This window comes from Podarcis tiliguerta, assembly GCF_965153285.1.
Source record: "Podarcis tiliguerta genome assembly, chromosome: 3".
Taxonomy (NCBI): domain Eukaryota; kingdom Metazoa; phylum Chordata; class Lepidosauria; order Squamata; family Lacertidae; genus Podarcis; species Podarcis tiliguerta.
The window spans coordinates 79,997,398-80,015,562 of NC_139536.1; the positions used below are offsets into that span (position 1 = coordinate 79,997,398).

Here is an 18,165-nt window from a genome sequence, read left to right on the forward strand (position 1 = left end):
AGAACAGACCTCCGGAACAAATTAAGTTCTTAACCTGAGGTACCACTGTATTGAAAAGACAGAAAGTCCATTGGCCTTCCAGGGTTGTTAGAATCGTAGAATAGTAAAGTTGGAAGGGACCACAAGGGTCATCCAGTCCAACCCCATGTTATTGGACTATAGCTGCCATCATCCCTGCCCACTGGCCATGCCTATCAGAGCTCTCGCGATGAGAAGTTCAATAGCATCTGGAAGGTCACAAGTTCCCCAACCCTGCTACATGACTTCAAACATGTCTTCATTCTGCAGTAACATCAGTCGGTAACCAGTCCTAAGTCACATGTTGACAAAGTACCTTCTGAGTTTAATAGATGAACTGCTATCAACTTCTAATAGTGGAATGAGGATACTCAGCCAGATCACTTTCCCTATCAGTTGAAAAGGTAAAATACATCACTTTGGGTGTTGAATGCACACACAACCCTCTTGTATTATTATTCTTCTCCTCTAGGGGATGCTGTCACATTGCAACCTGGTAAAGAAGATTAAACAGCCAGGAATGATCCTGCCATCTCATCCATGGCTGTTTTCTCCTCCCTTCACACAAGCAAGTAAACAAGCCAGGAAGCCAGTGTTACTCATAGCTTTCCATTCAATCCATAGTGGGACTATAGTTAATAGCTTGCAAACAAGCCAGGCTCTAGAAGGCAACTTTAAAACATGGTTTCATATTCTTGGAAACCGTTAAGCAGCTTCCCAATGCAGATATAACAGGAAGCTACCTTGCAGTCTCCAGCTTCTTTTGACCCTGGGATTAAGAAATGTGATCATGGCCTGTGCAGGCTTCTAACCTAATTTAGTCCATGCTGATTGCAGTCGAGATTTGTAAGATCTCATGCAGAGGTCTTTCCCATCACCTGTAGCCTGAGCCTTTGAACCAAACATGACAGGGAATGAACCTGGGATCTTCTGCGTAAAAAGATCTACCGTTAAGCTATATCCCATGTCTTTCCCTTGTACATTTTCAGACAGTGCTAGGTACATCTGCCTACTGGCCCTAGTTGAAAGCTGCTTTGGTGAAAAGCAGAGCAACATGGAAAGAAACTTCACCCACACCTGTCAACATTCCCCTAACCACCTGTTAGGGTGAGTCATCCCGAACCAACCTTCCTTTTCCCTGAGCTAGAGATTTGCATCTTTAAAAGCAGCACACATCTGTTGAACGGGTGTGCCCAGCAATTCCTTTTCTGTATGCCAACGCTGCACCCAAGGTTAACTTATTGCAGCTATCTTCTGCGGCCTCAACATGAAGCTGTGAAGCTCTTTTGTGAAAGAGCTGATATCATTCAGTGCATGAACATTAAATTTGTGCAATCCTATGCACACCTACTCCAAAGGAAGACCTACAGGTACATGGACTGCTGCCGAAGACACAGCCACCTCTTCCTTAGTCATCTCTTCCAACACGAGAGCCACCCATATTTTAGCAGCTCATCTGATTAGAGTTGGCGTCTCATGATTTCAGCACTGGGAGCTCTGCCAGTCAAGTGCTGAGGAATCAAGGTGAAGAGTCAGATGTTATCTTAAGATTTCAACAATTCCCAGGAGAGCACACAGAGAACACCTACTGCAGCTCTCTTGCTAATCATTCCTTAGTAGTTTTTGCTTTTTTGCTGGGAGCATTTCCATCGCTTGGGGGTTGGGGGAGAATCCCCACTTCACTTGCCCCCTCAGTGACATTCAGGCTGCAGTATGTTTCCCATTCTAATTTAGATTTCCATACAACCTGTGAAGACAGGTTAACAAGCACATATAAACTATCTTGGAAGTGTGTATGAACATGATCAGGCTCAGCCTGCGTTTTACAGTCATAAACTCTGTATTCATTGAGGGTGCTAATTTTACTCTTTGTTTGTACGTCATGCGTGTTAGGAAGGGGATATGCAAGGTTTTTTTTGTGGAAGGAAAATGCTGCTGGCTACAGTAGAGGTGATTAAGCTATTTTCTGTTTCAGACTAGCGGGTTTCAAACAGCAACTTGTTTACTATAAAGGGAATGTAACTTGGACACAACTAAGGAAATGCAAGTGTTTATTTTTACTGCCTCATTCCCTGAATTTATTGGAAGCTTGGTATTCTACGACATGGAGAAGGCACCTCAAGGGCCAGGACGGACTGAAGTGTTCTGAACTTGAGAGACAACCACACTGGGCAGTATTCAACTAAGCTTTACTCAGAGTAGAGCCTCTAACATCAATTGACCTAAATTAGGGCCATTAATTAATGTGGGTCTACTCTGAGAAAAGCCTAGCTGAATGCCACCCACTTATTTCATAAAACTTACACACCACTTGATTTTAAAAAACAACCCCAAAGCTGTTTACAAAAAGATAAAATAAAAAGATTGCTCCATGGGCTTACCCAGATTTTGTGTTCCCTTTGGGAATGAGGCACAGCGGAGACTGCAGTGTCCTTATGATGTATGATTTAATTACACATATATACACCCTTAGCCTACAATGGAGGGGTTCACAATATCAGCACCCCAAGAGGGTCTTGCTTCTCCCTGGATTCAAACAGCCATCAGCCATCATGCCCTGCCGGCTGCTTTGCGTCTTGGTCACATAACTTCTAACTCTCTAAGTCAGGCATAGGCAAACTCCGGGCCTCCAGATGTTTGGGACTACAATTCCCATCATCCCTGACCACTGGTCCTGTTAGCTAAGGATAATAGGAAAAGGAATTGTAGTCCCAAACATCTGGAGGGCCGGAGTTTGCCTATGCCTGCTCTAAGCGCTGGCATTTCCTATTGAGAAAGGAAGGGACCCCATCCATTTGCTGTCTCAGACCAAGTCCCTTGATCTTTTATTCAAAATGGCCCTCCTCAGGCTATCACCTCAACACAAGAAGCTTAGCCTTGCTTAATGAGTTTTCATCAGTCTTATATGCACAGGTCTGACACCCAGAGCTTTAACACCTGGAGCCTTGATTAAATTCTAACACTTACTGGTTCCAACAATTTAGAAGTGTCCAGCACTCACAAACTCATCACAATATGCTTGCGGCGAACAAGCCAAACCCAAACTGCTCAATTTACACATTCTTTTGAAAAGGTCCCTCCACATTCAATGCCACATAAGTCTGCATAAGTGTTCAGTCCAAGGTAAGAAACAAATAACTTAGCAGAGGATTAACCTTGCATAAGGTTAAGCTGTTGCAGGATCTTAGAGCATGCAGGAGATCCAGAACTGTGTCACACACTTACATATCAGTGCAGATTTGGCCTATGCAGCTTGTGAGTTCCCAAGCCATGCACCACATATGGAGGCCTGATAAATAGCTTGGTTTTGAAGCCTACCTGGGCCTCGAAATGTGGGAGTCAAGCAGATGGTTGATCTCCATATATGACTGGAGGTATTTCTGGTTTGGGTTTAAAGGTTTGCAAGCCTGGACTTCCATCTTTGTAGTCTTGTGGGCTCAGAGCAGAATTCTCTACCCCAGAGCCTTTAACCGAACAATATACATAGTCAATTTAGAATTATCTCTCTGTTGCCCAGAACAGATCAGCCCCTTCTCAATGAGATGGTGTTATTCTTCATTGCTATTTCTCAGGCTTGAAGGAGGCACAAGATGACATTGAGCCAGCCAAACACGAAAGCCACAACACAGACAAAGGCACAATCGCTATGGTAGAAATGTGAACAGGAGAGGGCAGGCCATCACTAGAGAAAGAGCTAGGCAACACAGCTGCTTGCTTCAGTCTGCTTAGAGGAGATACATAATGGACTAGACTAGTCTTGTCGTTCTCCCACCTTTTATTTGCAAGCTAAGTTCTCCTCTCATCCAGTTTCACAACCCATCCTGGCTCCTCTCCCATCCCTTGGGAATGGAGTGGGGCTGTCATCACTGAGGATTTCTGAGTTCATAATGCACCTTGGAGGGATGGGCTGTGAACCTGATTAACGGCTGTGTTTAGAAGTGTCACATTCACTAGTTAAGAGGTCTCGGGTGTCAGATTTCACAGGCAACACCTGAAGCTCCCAACAATTAGATGTCCACCCACATTTTTTAAAATAAATGTCGGGCATTGATTGCATGGGTCCACAGATGGAAAGAGGGCAATTTGATTTGTTTTTGCAGGGGATGGGTTAAAGCAAATACTGAGAACCACCGAGGCAAAAAATCCACTGGGGTGAATAAAGAAAAGGGATTTTTCCTGCAACAGAATGAGGCATCAGCTGTTATGGGTGAAGAGGGTGTGGAAAATCCATTATCTTCTCTCTGTATGCATTCTTGGTTGCCCCTTTTTAGTGGGCTTGACCAGCCATCTGTTTTATTGGAAGCAGCATCCATATTATTCCCCCCCCTATTATTATTATTATTGTTGTTGTTGTTGTCATTATTTATTATTTCATTTCTATTGCTTATTAATACAGCCCTTTGCCTTCTTTCAAATTGCTAAAAAGAGACAGAAATCCAGTTGTGGACAAATGGTTAAACCTCTCTGAGTCTTTACACAAAAGCACTGCCACTTACCACCCAGGAAGTCCCTGCAATTCAATATAAAGGTAAAGGTAAAGGTACCCCTGCCCGTATGGGCCAGTCTTGACAGACTCTAGGGTTGTGCGCTCATCTCACTCTATAGGCCGGGAGCCAGCGCTGTCCGCAGACACTTCCGGGTCATGTGGCCAGCGTGACAAGCTGCATCTGGCGAGCCAGCGCAGCACACAGAACGCCGTTTACCTTCCCGCTGGTAAGCGGTCCCTATTTATCTACTTGCACCCGGGGGTGCTTTCGAACTGCTAGGTTGGCAGGCACTGGGACTGAACGACGGGAGCGCACCCCGCCCCGGAGATTCGAACCGCCGACCATGCGATCGGCAAGTCCTAGGCGCTGCGGTTTTACCCACAGCGCCACCCACGTCCCTGATTCAATATAGTGCATTGCATAGATCATTCACAATAATGACAATGATGCCATGAGATAGATGCAAATGAAAAAAAGACAAACTAGCATTAATTTCTATATTTCTTCCCATTACAGAACTCAGTAGATGCAATGCTTTGAGAATCAGGGTAGAACAGACAGAACTTCCAACTAAGTCTTGTAGGGTGAATTGCTCCTGTTCAAATGGTTTAACTAGTTTTACATGATCGCAGAGCTGGATTACAAGACATCTTCGCTATTGGTGCTCTAGAAGTTGCTGAATTGCAACTCACATCATCCTAGGCTATTGGCCATATGCTTGTTGGAGCTGATGAAAGTTGTAGGTTCAGCAACTTCTGGAGAACCAAAGATATCCCCACACTTGTTGTGAATGTCTATATGGTAGTGAAATCCTATAGTAGGAGCTCTACACTCTTAGAAAGCCCTTTTGCCTTGAAAGGGAGCCTAGAAAATTTAAATAATCAGTAACAGAGTTAAGCTCCAAATTGGATCCTGGCAATCGCAGACCCACCAAGCTGGATTTGATGTTTACAGGCCTATTTCTATACACATTCCCACCATTTGGTGGACTCTGTGGCAAAGTAATAATTATTTATATAGTGCTTTAAAAGAACAACTCCTAACTAAAACATTTAACATATGAGAAAATGAAGTACAGGTTCTTCTTGTAGGTTCATAATATGAAAACAGACACACCCAGCCCCCAAGAATTGCACAAATAAGGATAATCTCCAGAGAAAGAAGTATTGCTGAAATTAAAAGCAAGCCACAGTATTTAAAATCCAATGTTGCTATTCCTGAAACTGCATTGGAGCAGGTGTTAATCCCTGGACTAAATTATTCCGCTATAATGAAGATTTAATACGCTTTCTCTTTGCCTGAATGTCGTAATTGTGCCTATAGTTAGAGGAAATGTCTACCATCTTGACATTAATGAAGAACTAATTCACAGAACTTGAAAAAGTTAAAGGAGCTATCATTGCTGAGTTGGAGACAACCTAAGATTTCACATACAGGATTATTTTGGTCACCTTTCCAAACTTGTAAAGGTACTCAGTATTTCAATACTTACAGCTATTTAATTTGGGAAGAATTCTTCCATTATTATTTTTTTAAAAATCACATTCTAGGAATAACAGTATAAATCTTTTTATTATTATTTACAGAGTTCATTTTTTATTTATTACAATGTCTGGTGTCGTTTATAAATCAAAACATGTCCATGTCAGTATGTAACAGCATAAAACAAGAAGCAGAGCATAAGAGTAGCTAAATTACATAGTGTCCCACATCACCAGTAAACGAAATGAAAGAAGTCAATATTTCAAGAAAAATACTGGCAAATACTAGAGGCTTGCAAATAAAGTTTGTTCTAACCCAGTCGTCATCTTTTTTTGCATGATTTAAAGAAATGCAACAAAATATCTTCCACATTTTCAACTTTTAAGGTCTCATCTGTGTTTTGTACCCAAATATCCACAAGCTGAACCAATCTGTCAAAGTTATATAGCAAGGCCGACTGTCCCATAAGACCAACATACAAATACTGGATAAACAAATGACAAAGAACATTTAGACCATAAAACAATTATCAGAGGCAAGGCAGTTCGGTTTAAACAGACCAACTATTGCCTAAAATAGTCTTATCATGTCTTCATTAACACTTTTTAAAGCTAAACTTTATGTATCACTTTGTGCTCCGTGTTTTCTTGTCACAGTTTGCAAAAGCAGACACATCTAAACCTTCACCGTTGCTGCACTGCTCGTATAAAGCCTGAAACATTTAAAAAGAAGAAGCAAATCAGATCATCAGATGCTATGGTGTTTTCTTTCAAACCCCCATTTACAGCTCATATTTTGCATGGAGCATTTGACTTAACCCTTTTCTCCACACCCCCAGTTGAAAGCATAGTTATCTGAATTCTCACATAACGCGCCCCCCCCCATCTCACTGTTAGTTTCTGTTCTTATCACTGTGCATGCTTGGAGTCACAGGACTCTGTTTACATTCCAGAGACCTTCCAGGCTGTTGGAAGTCTCACAGGAAAGGAGACGGGATGTGACGTTAGTGGTTTCCTGTTTCCTTTGTTCGGTTGCTCTCTGCTTTCGTAGAGAGAGGATGTATTCTCTGTCTGCGTAGCTTAGAAATAAAGCATAGCATGTAGCCATAAATCTCAACACTTCTGCTGCTTTGGAAACTCTGCTGAAGGATATGCCTGAGGCCTCATCAAAGGCTCAGGTCGTTAAACACGTCGGGAGGCAATTCCAAAGGACTCGGGGGGAGAAGATGAGGCTTTATCAGCTTGGCCGAGCAGAGATCCCGACACTCATTCTGTCTCCCCCTGCCCATAAAAAATCTAGCCCCAATTCCTTCCACTCTCTCCCAGTTACTGATGAAATTTAGACTGCAAGCTCCCTGGGAAAGGGATCCTTTTGTGATAAACAACCTCTTGTCAATATGTCATTTCCATGTAGAATCCAGTGAAAAATCCTCTCCATAAGCAGGGGTTCAATGTTCACACTAGCCAGTGTCATACTGATTCTGGGAAGTGAGCCAGCAACAGAGTTCTGTGCACAGAATCTAACCCTTCCTTCCCCCAGTGCTCCACATGTTTGCCTACTCCAGGCACCCTTTGACTTGTCTACATCTGAATGAAAAATTATAAAACTGTAGATTATTCACTTGCACACTTTTGTCAAAACCTAATCTTGGAATTCAAGTCTATTCGGCTTAAAAAGAATGCTCATGCCAGCTTTTATTGCACCTAAAAAAGTATTGCTAGAATATGCAAATGTTGTCAAGAAGCACTGCAAAGCATGGTCAGAAGCAAAAAAAAAAAAAAAAAAAAAAAAGGTACCACTGATTTTTCACTGTGACAGAAGAATACTGCCATGCAGAGTACATGGCAATCGTTTTGCCCAATACACATTTTTGCCTCATTTAACAGTTAAAGTTAACCTCAACGTGACTGAATGAGATTATTTATTATTATTTATTTATTTATTTATTTATTATTATTATTATTAAAATGCAGACATGCCTAGAGAATTCCAACTACAGTGGTACATCTGGTTACATACTTAATTCGTTCCAGAGGTCCATTCTTAACCTGAAACTGCTCTTAACCTGAAGCACCACTTTAGCTAATGGGGCCTCCTGCTGCCGCCGCGCTGCCGGAGCACGATTTCTGTTCTCATCCTGAAGCAAAGCTCTTAATCCAAGGAACTATTTCTGGGTTAGCGGAGTCTGTAACCTGAAGCATATGTAACCCAAGGTACCACTATAGATGATTTCCAAGTTTCAGGGCTTGTAAATTTAAGAAGGTTTTACTCAAGCCATCACAATGTAGCTTTGTTTATAGAGACAAGTAGGATACCTATCTATAGTCATAATCCTGATTTGCTGCAAGTAGTGCCCACCCCCAAAACGGGATAAAATGAAGGATAAAATGAAGAAAAGCTGATTCCACAGTTATCCCACAGGGATTTTTCCTTGACTGTGGTTAACTTACTCCCTTAATCCCTTAATTCACTGTGTCCCTCAGTTTTCATCACAAGATGAGTAATCGTTTAAATAAAATGCCTTGAGGGAAGTTTCTGCTGGAAACGTCATATAGTTTAAATACAATAGGCTATACTCAACTAGCTTCTTTTTAGACTAGACCCAATGAAATTAATGGACCTACGATAGTCAAATAATTAATTTTAATGGGTTTACTCTGAGTAGGCCTAGCACTAGAAACCACCCAATAATTCCTATGAATGAGTGACAGATTGAGCTTCAGCAGGTGGGTAGGAGGAGCTACCGCTCTCGTTTATGAATGCCTCCTGCATGCCAGCCAAATCTTTCTTTTAAGTGAGAGCATTTCCCTTATATTACTATTATGAAGTGCGGCTGGTAGGATTTGTTTACTTGCCATAACACATTGCTTTGAAGATTACGAGCTTATATTCTTTGCCGTTTTATACCATGCCACTCCCTGTTAGGGTGAAAGCCTTTCCCATCTTTATACACCAGACCATTCACCACTGGCTATTAAGATCCGCTGCTTCTCAAATCCACTATTTTTGCACCCTCTCCTGTCCATCTCACACGACATTCCTCACTACACTTTTGTCACACACGCCTTCCTGTCCCAAGTGGACATTTTATGTGTCTTGTTTTGTATCTTTGTATCTTCTTTATTTGGTATAAATAAATAAAAATAGGAACTGTATCAGTTCTACATTCTCTTTCTGCTTTAAGTATGCTTTAAATATCACGTTCTTAGTAACAATACCACTGCCAGAAATTCATTTACTTACTCTAGTAGCTCTAGAAATGGAGTTAGGAGAGTTCAGGCCAACAAGATGACCAAGGATGCGCTTTATTTCCTCTGTTGTCCCTTTTGTGATTGAATCCCCTAGAAAAATGTTAAAATCTGGTTATGCTTAAAATGTCCAGCTAAGCTGTATGAAAATTCAGATACCAGAGCACTTGGTGATATACTTAGGTTAGCAGGTATATTGTTTACTCTGTCAGAGTATTAAACAACAGAATGAACACCTTTATATAAAACTCTGGTAAAATAAAGTGAAATTCAGTAACAGATAAAGTTACCTGTTTGTGAATTGGTTTGAATATGTACATAAGGATGAACCAGCAATTCAGAGACAGATATTCTTTGCTTGGGATTCCTTACCAAACAGCGCTGAGGGGAGAAGTTACAAGACGGAATCAATAAAACTCAGTTTTCTAAAGAATATTATAGCTCAACATTGTTTTCCACATTTTATATAGGAAAGGTATCCCTAGTGAACTGAAAGTGCACTCCATTAATCTAGTTTATGCCTTGTAGCATCAGATTCAGCCTGCTGTTTCACAATGGAATGGATTTTGTAAATATTCTATGTCGTTTCCCCAAAAGTGACCCATGGCCCGCCAGCTTATTCAGGCGGTCCCAGCAGTATCTGTAAAGAACACTTACAATTTAAATTTTACTGCTTCTCTAATATGCTTATTGTATTACAATTTACATAATTTAAAAATTGTAATACAATAAACATATTAAGAGAAGCAATAAAATTAAGAATCATACCGCATCTACCACAAAGCATTATGATCGCTACAACAGGCAGATAAAAAACAAACAAACCCATTAAGTGATCTGCCAAGACCCTTATAAATTTCCAAGTGGTCCATGGGAGGGAAAGTTGGGGGAACTACTGTTCTACATCACAGGAATAAATAAACAGTAGGTCCAAATGATACACTAAATGAATGAAAGTTATCTCAACTCCGTAAACAAACTAGCCATGTTAGAACAATCATAATGATAATGGATGATAACAAACTAAGATTAAGCAGAATGCTACCTTCTTTCCAATAGGCTAGTTCTCTAAAAGGAGCCAAGAGAAATAACTTTTCACATAAACACTTGTATGCTGTATGTTCTTCAGGTATAATCAAACACATAACATATACTACATGGTAATTTTTTTAAAAAAATACACGGTGCTCTTAAACTTGCCTAGGCATTGGAGAGAAACAGAATCACATACAAAAGTGCACAGAGCTTGACTCCCAAGAATAATATGCCAAAAGACACTTGAGGAATGTAGACTCTTTCCTGTCTCTGTCCTCTGCAATACAGCTCCACCCCATCCCACCCCCAAAAAACCCTCTCCTCAAGGAGGAGGTCCTTCTACCAGATTTTGAGCAATTTCTTCCTTCCCTCAGCAGCCTGCCTGTGCCCCACTGCAAGCTGTTCAGAGGGACCTTTCAACTTTCCCTGGGGCACGGGGAGAAAACGTTAGGGAGGAGGAGAACGAAGAAAGTCCCCCTTTGTGAGCTTCCTTTTCATGGTTCTCAGGATCCAAGCCCAGATGTAGTTCCCTGCCCCCCCCCCGCCCCAACCACAAATAATAAAGTCAGGAACTGTTTGATATATACATTAAGAATGCTACACAAAATTATATTGTACAAATTTACACAGGTGGGTACCTTTAAGACATCCTGGAGGTCTTTTTCTGCAATATCGGGGAATGCTATTTCATGACTATGATCAATTATGGCATGAAGTTTTGCAATCTGATTTGTTATGTGCTGAAATGGAGTTCTTCCATAGGTCATACAGTATAAAATGCAGCCCAATGACCAAACATCATTTTTTGGACTGATCTAAAAACAAAGGCAAGGATAGATGGATGGATGGATGATAGATAGATAGATAGATAGATAGATAGATAGATAGATAGATGCTCCTCACACAATTAACACAATGACTTTGAAGCTATTGCTATTGCCATTACATTAACATTCGTGGTGCAACTGAATAAGCAATCAATTATAAAACCTGGTGCAACAGCATAACAACTAAGCAATAAAGGAGAGCGTCTATATTTCAAAATCTGATCAATGACACACCTTTGCGTCGATGCATATTGCCGAAAGGAGGATGTTAATTGTCAGGAAAAGTAATTTGCACACAGTTAAAACCACAGAGAGAAATCTACATTATCAGTTTTGTAATCTAAAAGAATGGAAACATTGCTTCAAAGGCAGACCATTTAAAACGATGAATAATATTGCTCATAAAAAATTTTTAAGAAACTGATGCCCTGGTAAGGGATCAACAGAAAGTGGAATAAAAAGATAAAGATTCTCTCATACTACCTCGCACTGACTGAAACATAAACCTGTTACACTGGAATGTCTGCTTTTTAACTCAACAGGAGTAGGTGAGTTTCAGAAGAAGAGGAGGAATATAGACAAAGGGAGCCTCAGTTTTGTGTATATTTAACATGCTGGCACAGGATTCAGCTTATAGAAGAAAATGAACATAGGCAACTTAATGTAGGGCAATTTTACTCTGTTCACTTAAGCCCACAAGTCTTTGGCTGAAACAATTTTGCAAAAGAGTAAAATAAATTGCTCCCCACCTCATACCCCCTATCTACGTGATGGGAATGATAATACTTTATGGGGCTGCTTAACAAATTACTTAGAAAATGCCTGTAAAAACCTTGCAGTGTTTTTTGCTCTTCTGTTGGCTAACATCACCGTTACGCAAGGTTTTTAAAAAATTAACTTCAAGACAGACCAGTGAGTTTAATCGTTTTAAAAGTAGTGTAAACATTTGTGCCGGTCGTCTCACCGACTATTCTCAAGTTAACAATGAAGAGTGTAGTTTATTGCAGACACAAATAAACTTTAAATGCATTCAAAACACTGTTACCTTTTACCCCCTTAGTCTTATTTTATCCTGTCTCTAACTCTTCTACCTCCCCTCACACAAGAACTGTACAAACTGTCTATTTCCATCTGTCTGCCAACTGCTTCTTCCCAACCAACCAACTAACAACTAACTAAACTTTGGGCTACGCACTTTTTATAAACAGGTAGGCTCCGCCTCTGGCTTTTCTATTGGTCTACCTATTAACTCTTTCTCTCCCCCTGTACAGGTATTTCCAAAAGAACGGGCAAATGCCACAACATTAAAGGCCTAAGAAATAAGGTTTGGTTGTGCTTGAAGGAAGGCTGCTGAGGCGGCCATAGAGCAGGCATCCCCAAACTCGGCCCTCCAGATGTTACTGGACTACAATTCCCATTTGTTAGAGGGGGGCTTTCTTCTGGTGGCAGATGACAGAAACAACGACACCACGAGGCCGGTGTAAAACCAAATCAAATAAAGGTTTGATTACAAAACAACAAACATTGTGGGTGTTTTCTCACTGCAGGCAAAGTTCAAACTGCAACTTTTCCTCCTTTTGTAGTTATGACCAGCTGTACCCAATCTGCCCAAAGCTCACAGAAACAACTCTTAAAGGTACGAACATCTTTACTGTTTCTTTGCAGAATGACTCCCAACATCATCATGACTAGCTAACAGGACCAGTGGTCAGGGATGATAGGAATTGTAGTCCAAAAATATCTGGAGGGCCGGGTTTGGGGATGCCTGCCATAGAGGATCTTGGCTGTGAGTCCTGGGAGAGCTGCTCCCTGCCTTGCAGGCCTTTTTTCACCTGGCCTGGGAGGCGGAGCCCTGACTCACTCCAGCTACAAAAGCTGAACAGACTCTTGGGCTGGCGTGTTGTTTGGGGGGTTTTATTGGGGGGCATTGTTGCTGTTCCTGTTTGTACCTTTATTTTAGATCTTGTGATTTTTGCAAAAATTGTTATTTATTGTTTATTATTACTTCCGTTATGCGGGAGTCATGTTTTTTTATGTTGTAAGCCACCTTGAGCATGGTTTAAACTGTGGAAAGGAAACACACACCAAAAATTATGTACATATATATAGATATGTAGGAATGTCTTCCTGACCTCTGCGGTATTTTTGCTGGCTGTATAGGGTCAAAATATGTATCTGCCTGTCCTTACTGCAGTGTTGGACAGAAACCAAGCAATTTTCTTTATGTTTTTAAAATCAGAGACAACCCTTCCCCAAAGTTCACTCTCCCATGTGGTTGCCTAAGGTGCTAGTTTCACATTTGACCTCTTCCTCTCACAAATTTTCATTAGGAAGCATCCAGCGCCAGTATAAGGGTCCTTGCTTCTCCACGCAGTAAGCCGCCTCCATCTGATGCCCCTCCCCTCAATCCTACTGCAGCCTCTTGCCCCACATCTCAGTCATTCCCCAAGGATCCCCTGATTGCCAGCCACCCAAGAAGTACATAAAGCTGCAGTGTCTTTATGCTGGGACTGGATATAATACATTATGAAGCTCTTATTAAACCCAGGATCAATTCTAATTTGATGCTATTTCAATTTCTGCTACCGTCCCACACACATACAAAAAAACTCCCAATGATTTTGTCCTGGGTTTGTGGAGATTTAGAAAGTAAGATCCAAACCAAAGCATTTCCCTCCTTCAACCACAGGGTATTTTTTACCTTTGACCTTGGTTTTCCATTTTCACCACAGGAAGACATGTCTTTAATTACCTCTGGTGGCATGTAGTTAACTGTGCCAACCTAGTAACAATTAAAAATATAATCATGTACTTAATTGATAGTTTAAAATTAGAATCTCATGTTTTGCTGACACCAAACTCTACATACATTAAACATAATAGAAACACCGCCACCCGACCCCACCCCCATCCATCTTTCCTCTCTCCACCCCCCTTTCTTTTTTCTTTCTTTTTTTTCTTCTCCCCCTAATGCCTCAACAAATGAAATGGATTTGTAAAAATGTTACATGGGGGGGAAAAACAAACAAAAAAACCCGAGGCATTGCACTTACTTCTGTAAAACAAGAAAATCCTTAATAATAAAAAAAAAGAATCTCATGTTTTGTTAGAAAGATTGCTCTAAAAAGGGCCCTGAAAAACAATGCTCACAAACCATTTTTTTAATTAATCCTCTTGAAATCCTGCTATAGTTCATCAGAAACTTTAGAACAGGAAAAACAAGCTTGTCTAGGAAACTTCAGAAAGCTCTTAACATAATGTTGAAGGCAACGGTATCTCAGAGAAATTAGTAATATAGGCAATTTTCAAAATTCCTCAGTAATTCTAATCCAACACTGAATGATTCAGACAATGTCTACATTAACTTTTTAAAAAATATATTGTACTCAAAATGATGTTGTCACACTATATGCCCAATTCTCCACCCCAATAAAGCCACCAGCAAATTTTGTCAGGTTTGGTGAGTCAGTTTCAAGCAACAGAGCTACAGTAATTAAGAGAGTGCCCTGTGGGATTGTGAACCTCCTCTCCACAGCTCTGCCCTTTCAGAGAAAATTCCTCCTGTTGCCTTAACTGAAGCGAAGAAATATAGCCACACTGATGTTAACCATGGTTAAGGCAAATCAGATTCTGTGCATAACCAGGATTTGAGGATGGTTAAGAACCTTGGTAAAATAGGAACCATAGCTAATGTCCGAACCAAAGTATCCATTGACTGTTGTTAAATTGGACAGGAGAGAAGGAGGAAATCATAGGGCCCACTCCCTACCTCTTAAAATTTGTCAAGAGATTGGGTCTGCTACGTACATATTGATACTAAGTGAACTGGATTAGGCTTAACTATTTCCTAACTCTAAAAAACCCACAAAACAGGATTTCTCTGTGAAATTTTATGCTGTTTCACCCTTTATGAATACTCTTCTCAGACCCATCTGAAGTGGGATATGCCCTGCATGTATAGACTGCTATACATCTCTGTTGGATGCCGACGCCCAACATATAACCTACACCTTGCAACATTTCCGCAGCAACCGGGCATAATTCAGGCTGCAACTCCATGCCATAGCACACATGCTTTCCATGCAATAGACTCCAGGTTCAATCCCTGGCATCTCCAGGTAGGGCTGGAAAAGATGGTCTGAAACCCCAAAAGATGCTGTTGTCAGTGTACACAATATTGAGCTAGGTGGACCAAAGAGCCGACTCTGTATAAGGCAGCTTCCAATGAACTTTTGTGCAATATCCCTTCTCTCTTTCATCTGGGGTAGTCGTGACTCCTGTAGTCCACACTCTGGGAAACCATGCGCCATGACTATGTCTAGACCCGCAACCTGCCTAAAACAGGCAAACACAAATCAAGACCCACAAAACTCCTCACATTATTCCTGACGTCCCCTCATTGTGAAAACAGACATTCGTATTGTTTTATAATAGGGTAACACAAGGATGCCCCAACAGTCTCACCTGTGAATCTTTAAAAATGCTAGTCACATCTGGCTGCATTTGATTTGCAATGCCAAAATCTATTAGTTTTAGCATTCCATCCACTAGCAGAAAGTTTGCTGGTTTCAGATCACTATGAACAATACCTGCAAATTAAAATTTGTTCAGTTAGTACAAATTAAAAATATGTGCATTTACTCTGTTCTCTCACACCCATTCTACAAACCTTCTTGGCCCAACACACAAGGATGGGAGGAAAAGCCAGGTCCTTTTGTAGCTATGATAACAGACCTCGGAGACTGCAATTTGGCTGTGACATTCACCCTCCTCTAAGAAATCTATTTACTTTCACAGAGGGAACAGGTTTTTATCTAACCTTCATCATTGCACAACAAAACAAAACAAAACCCCTGTGGAAACATATTCCAAGATTAGAACTAGTTCCAGTTAATTTACAAAACAAGACACTACTTTTTCCCAGAATATAATTAAATGTTATAATTAAAATGCTCCATTCAACTGCTGCTACTAGCCTGGTTCGCACTGAACATTAAACCATAACAAAAGTTCAATTTCATGTAATACAAATAGTTAACTTGCATGAATTCTGGTATACGCTGCTAAGTACATCTGCCCATTACTCCTTCCTGACTTTGCTGTGCTCAGGAGGAAACCAACCACAAGCATAAACTTGGTTTCTGCTTGTGGTTTGTATGGAAAGAAATCACAAGTACTGGTTCACACATGGTTGACTTCCTCCTGGTGTGTTTAAGTCTGCTCCTGACTTGGGCATCAGCTCCCTCAACATCAACCTGGCCGGGGACAGGAGGTGCCAACCCATCGAGATCCCCACAACCCAACCCAGATGTCCAATCCTAAGCTAACTTCAAACCAGTTACTGAAGCTGGCTTGTTTAAACTAGCCGCAGTTAAGATTAGCCTCAATTCCAGGCCAGAATGACACAGCAAACTGTGGTTAATTGAAAGTGAATGAGGAAACTTCTGAATTTCTCCTACTTGCACAGAAGGTGAAGAATGGGGAGCATATGGGCCTTACACTTGCGGTGGCTCATTCACAGCATACAAGACTATTTGTTGTGATAGTGATATAGATAACTAGATGGCGCTTTAAAAAGTAAGAAAGTATTATAGTTGTATAAATAGTTAAGGCAATGCAAATAAATAGCCAGATAGCATATGTCCCTCTCTGTTAGATTTCCAAGAGGCAGATTTAATTTATTTATATACCGCTTGATTGTAGAAAGAAAACCCCTCAAAGCAGTTTATGAATGCATAAAAAGATAGAAATCTAAAGCATTATTTGACTAGTAATTCATTGGTAGCCATTCCTGTGAACAGCAAGTGTTGAAAGGTTCAGTAGAAGTCTTCAAATACATAGAAATAAGCTTTTATAGATACCATGTGTGTGGATTGTATGGACAGCTTCCAACATATTTTCCCAAAAGCTCTTCCGCTCCCATGGGTTAATTTTTTTCTTTTTAAGCCAAGTATTAAGATCAATGTTTCCACATTCCATCAACATGTAGATACTCTTCTTGCTAATTTCACTAAAACAAGTTATGAAAATGAAGTCATATATGAGAAATGACACTTGGGAGGTGTTTTTAATTAAGCTGGGTTTGTAAAAACATTTACTCACTAGTCATACAGTCGGATAATCTTATCGCAATGTTGCTGAAGTTTATTTAAGTGTGCAATCTCATTTTTATAGCTTTCTAAAGTTTGTTCCTCTGCCTCTTCTAAATTGACATATTTGATAGCATAAAGCTGCTTCTTTTCATCAAGTACTTGATACACCTGGGGAAAAAAGGAATACAAACCACCAGTTTTGCTTGTTTTTAAGTGCATTACCAAATGTTAATTACACCAAGGTCAGGGACCTTCTTGAACTTACCCTGTAGGGGAAGCTACCTATTACAAGCACAATACAAAAAGAATGGTGTTGCTTAAGAGAGATGGGGGCAGGGGAAGCAATGACATGGTATGTTATGTCAGTGATTATTTTTAAACCACCTTCCCCAAGCAACAGTTATCAATGAAGTAAAACTTGCATTTAAAATCTCACCTTACTTGATCCTCCCCTGCCGATTTGTTTCAACACAGTGTACCATTTTCCTTTAATACTGATGCAATCATTTTTAGGTAAAGGAGTTGAAATCTGAATTTAAAAAAAATACACATCAAAAGCAACATATGTTAGATATTTACAGTCATATCTCGGGTTAGACACTTCAGGTTGTGTTTTTTCAGACTACGGACTGCTGAAACCCAGAAGTACCGGAACGGGTTACTTTTGGGTTTTGGCAGTCGCGCATGCACAGAAGCACTAAATCGCAACCCGTGCGTGCGCAGATGCGCTGCTGTGGGTTGCGAACGTGCATCCTATACGGATCACGTTTGCAACCCGAGCAATATTTAATATTTTAGCTTACTAGTATGTTCAGGTATTTCTTGTGGGACTGACATAAAATTGTCAACACGTTGCAGATTACAAGCACAGCTTAAAGAGCATAGCATCAAAACTGTTAGCCCAGAAACAAAACAGAAATTTGTTACATATTTAATACAAGACAACCATGTTATGAAACATTAAATGTACATTCTT

General features: G+C 40.5%; 1 protein-coding gene across 4 annotated transcripts in view; it reads right to left on the reverse strand.

The window, feature by feature from the left end:
• Positions 1–6,058: 6,058 nt before the first annotated feature.
• TTK (TTK protein kinase) overlaps positions 6,059–18,165 on the reverse strand; it is a 39,126-nt gene continuing 27,019 nt past the window's right edge. For all 4 annotated transcript variants that reach the window (XM_083431163.1, XM_083431164.1, XM_083431165.1 and 1 more), the window contains exons 14-22: positions 17,626–17,718; positions 17,200–17,357; positions 16,959–17,107; positions 15,562–15,686; positions 13,799–13,879; positions 10,909–11,085; positions 9,526–9,616; positions 9,231–9,328; positions 6,059–6,699 (exon numbers count right to left, since the gene is read on the reverse strand). In XM_083431163.1, coding sequence (XP_083287289.1) covers positions 6,613–6,699; positions 9,231–9,328; positions 9,526–9,616; positions 10,909–11,085; positions 13,799–13,879; positions 15,562–15,686; positions 16,959–17,107; positions 17,200–17,357; positions 17,626–17,718 — 1,059 coding nt within the window. In that variant the 3' untranslated portion in view covers positions 6,059–6,612. The remainder of the gene's footprint in view (positions 6,700–9,230; positions 9,329–9,525; positions 9,617–10,908; positions 11,086–13,798; positions 13,880–15,561; positions 15,687–16,958; positions 17,108–17,199; positions 17,358–17,625; positions 17,719–18,165) is intronic.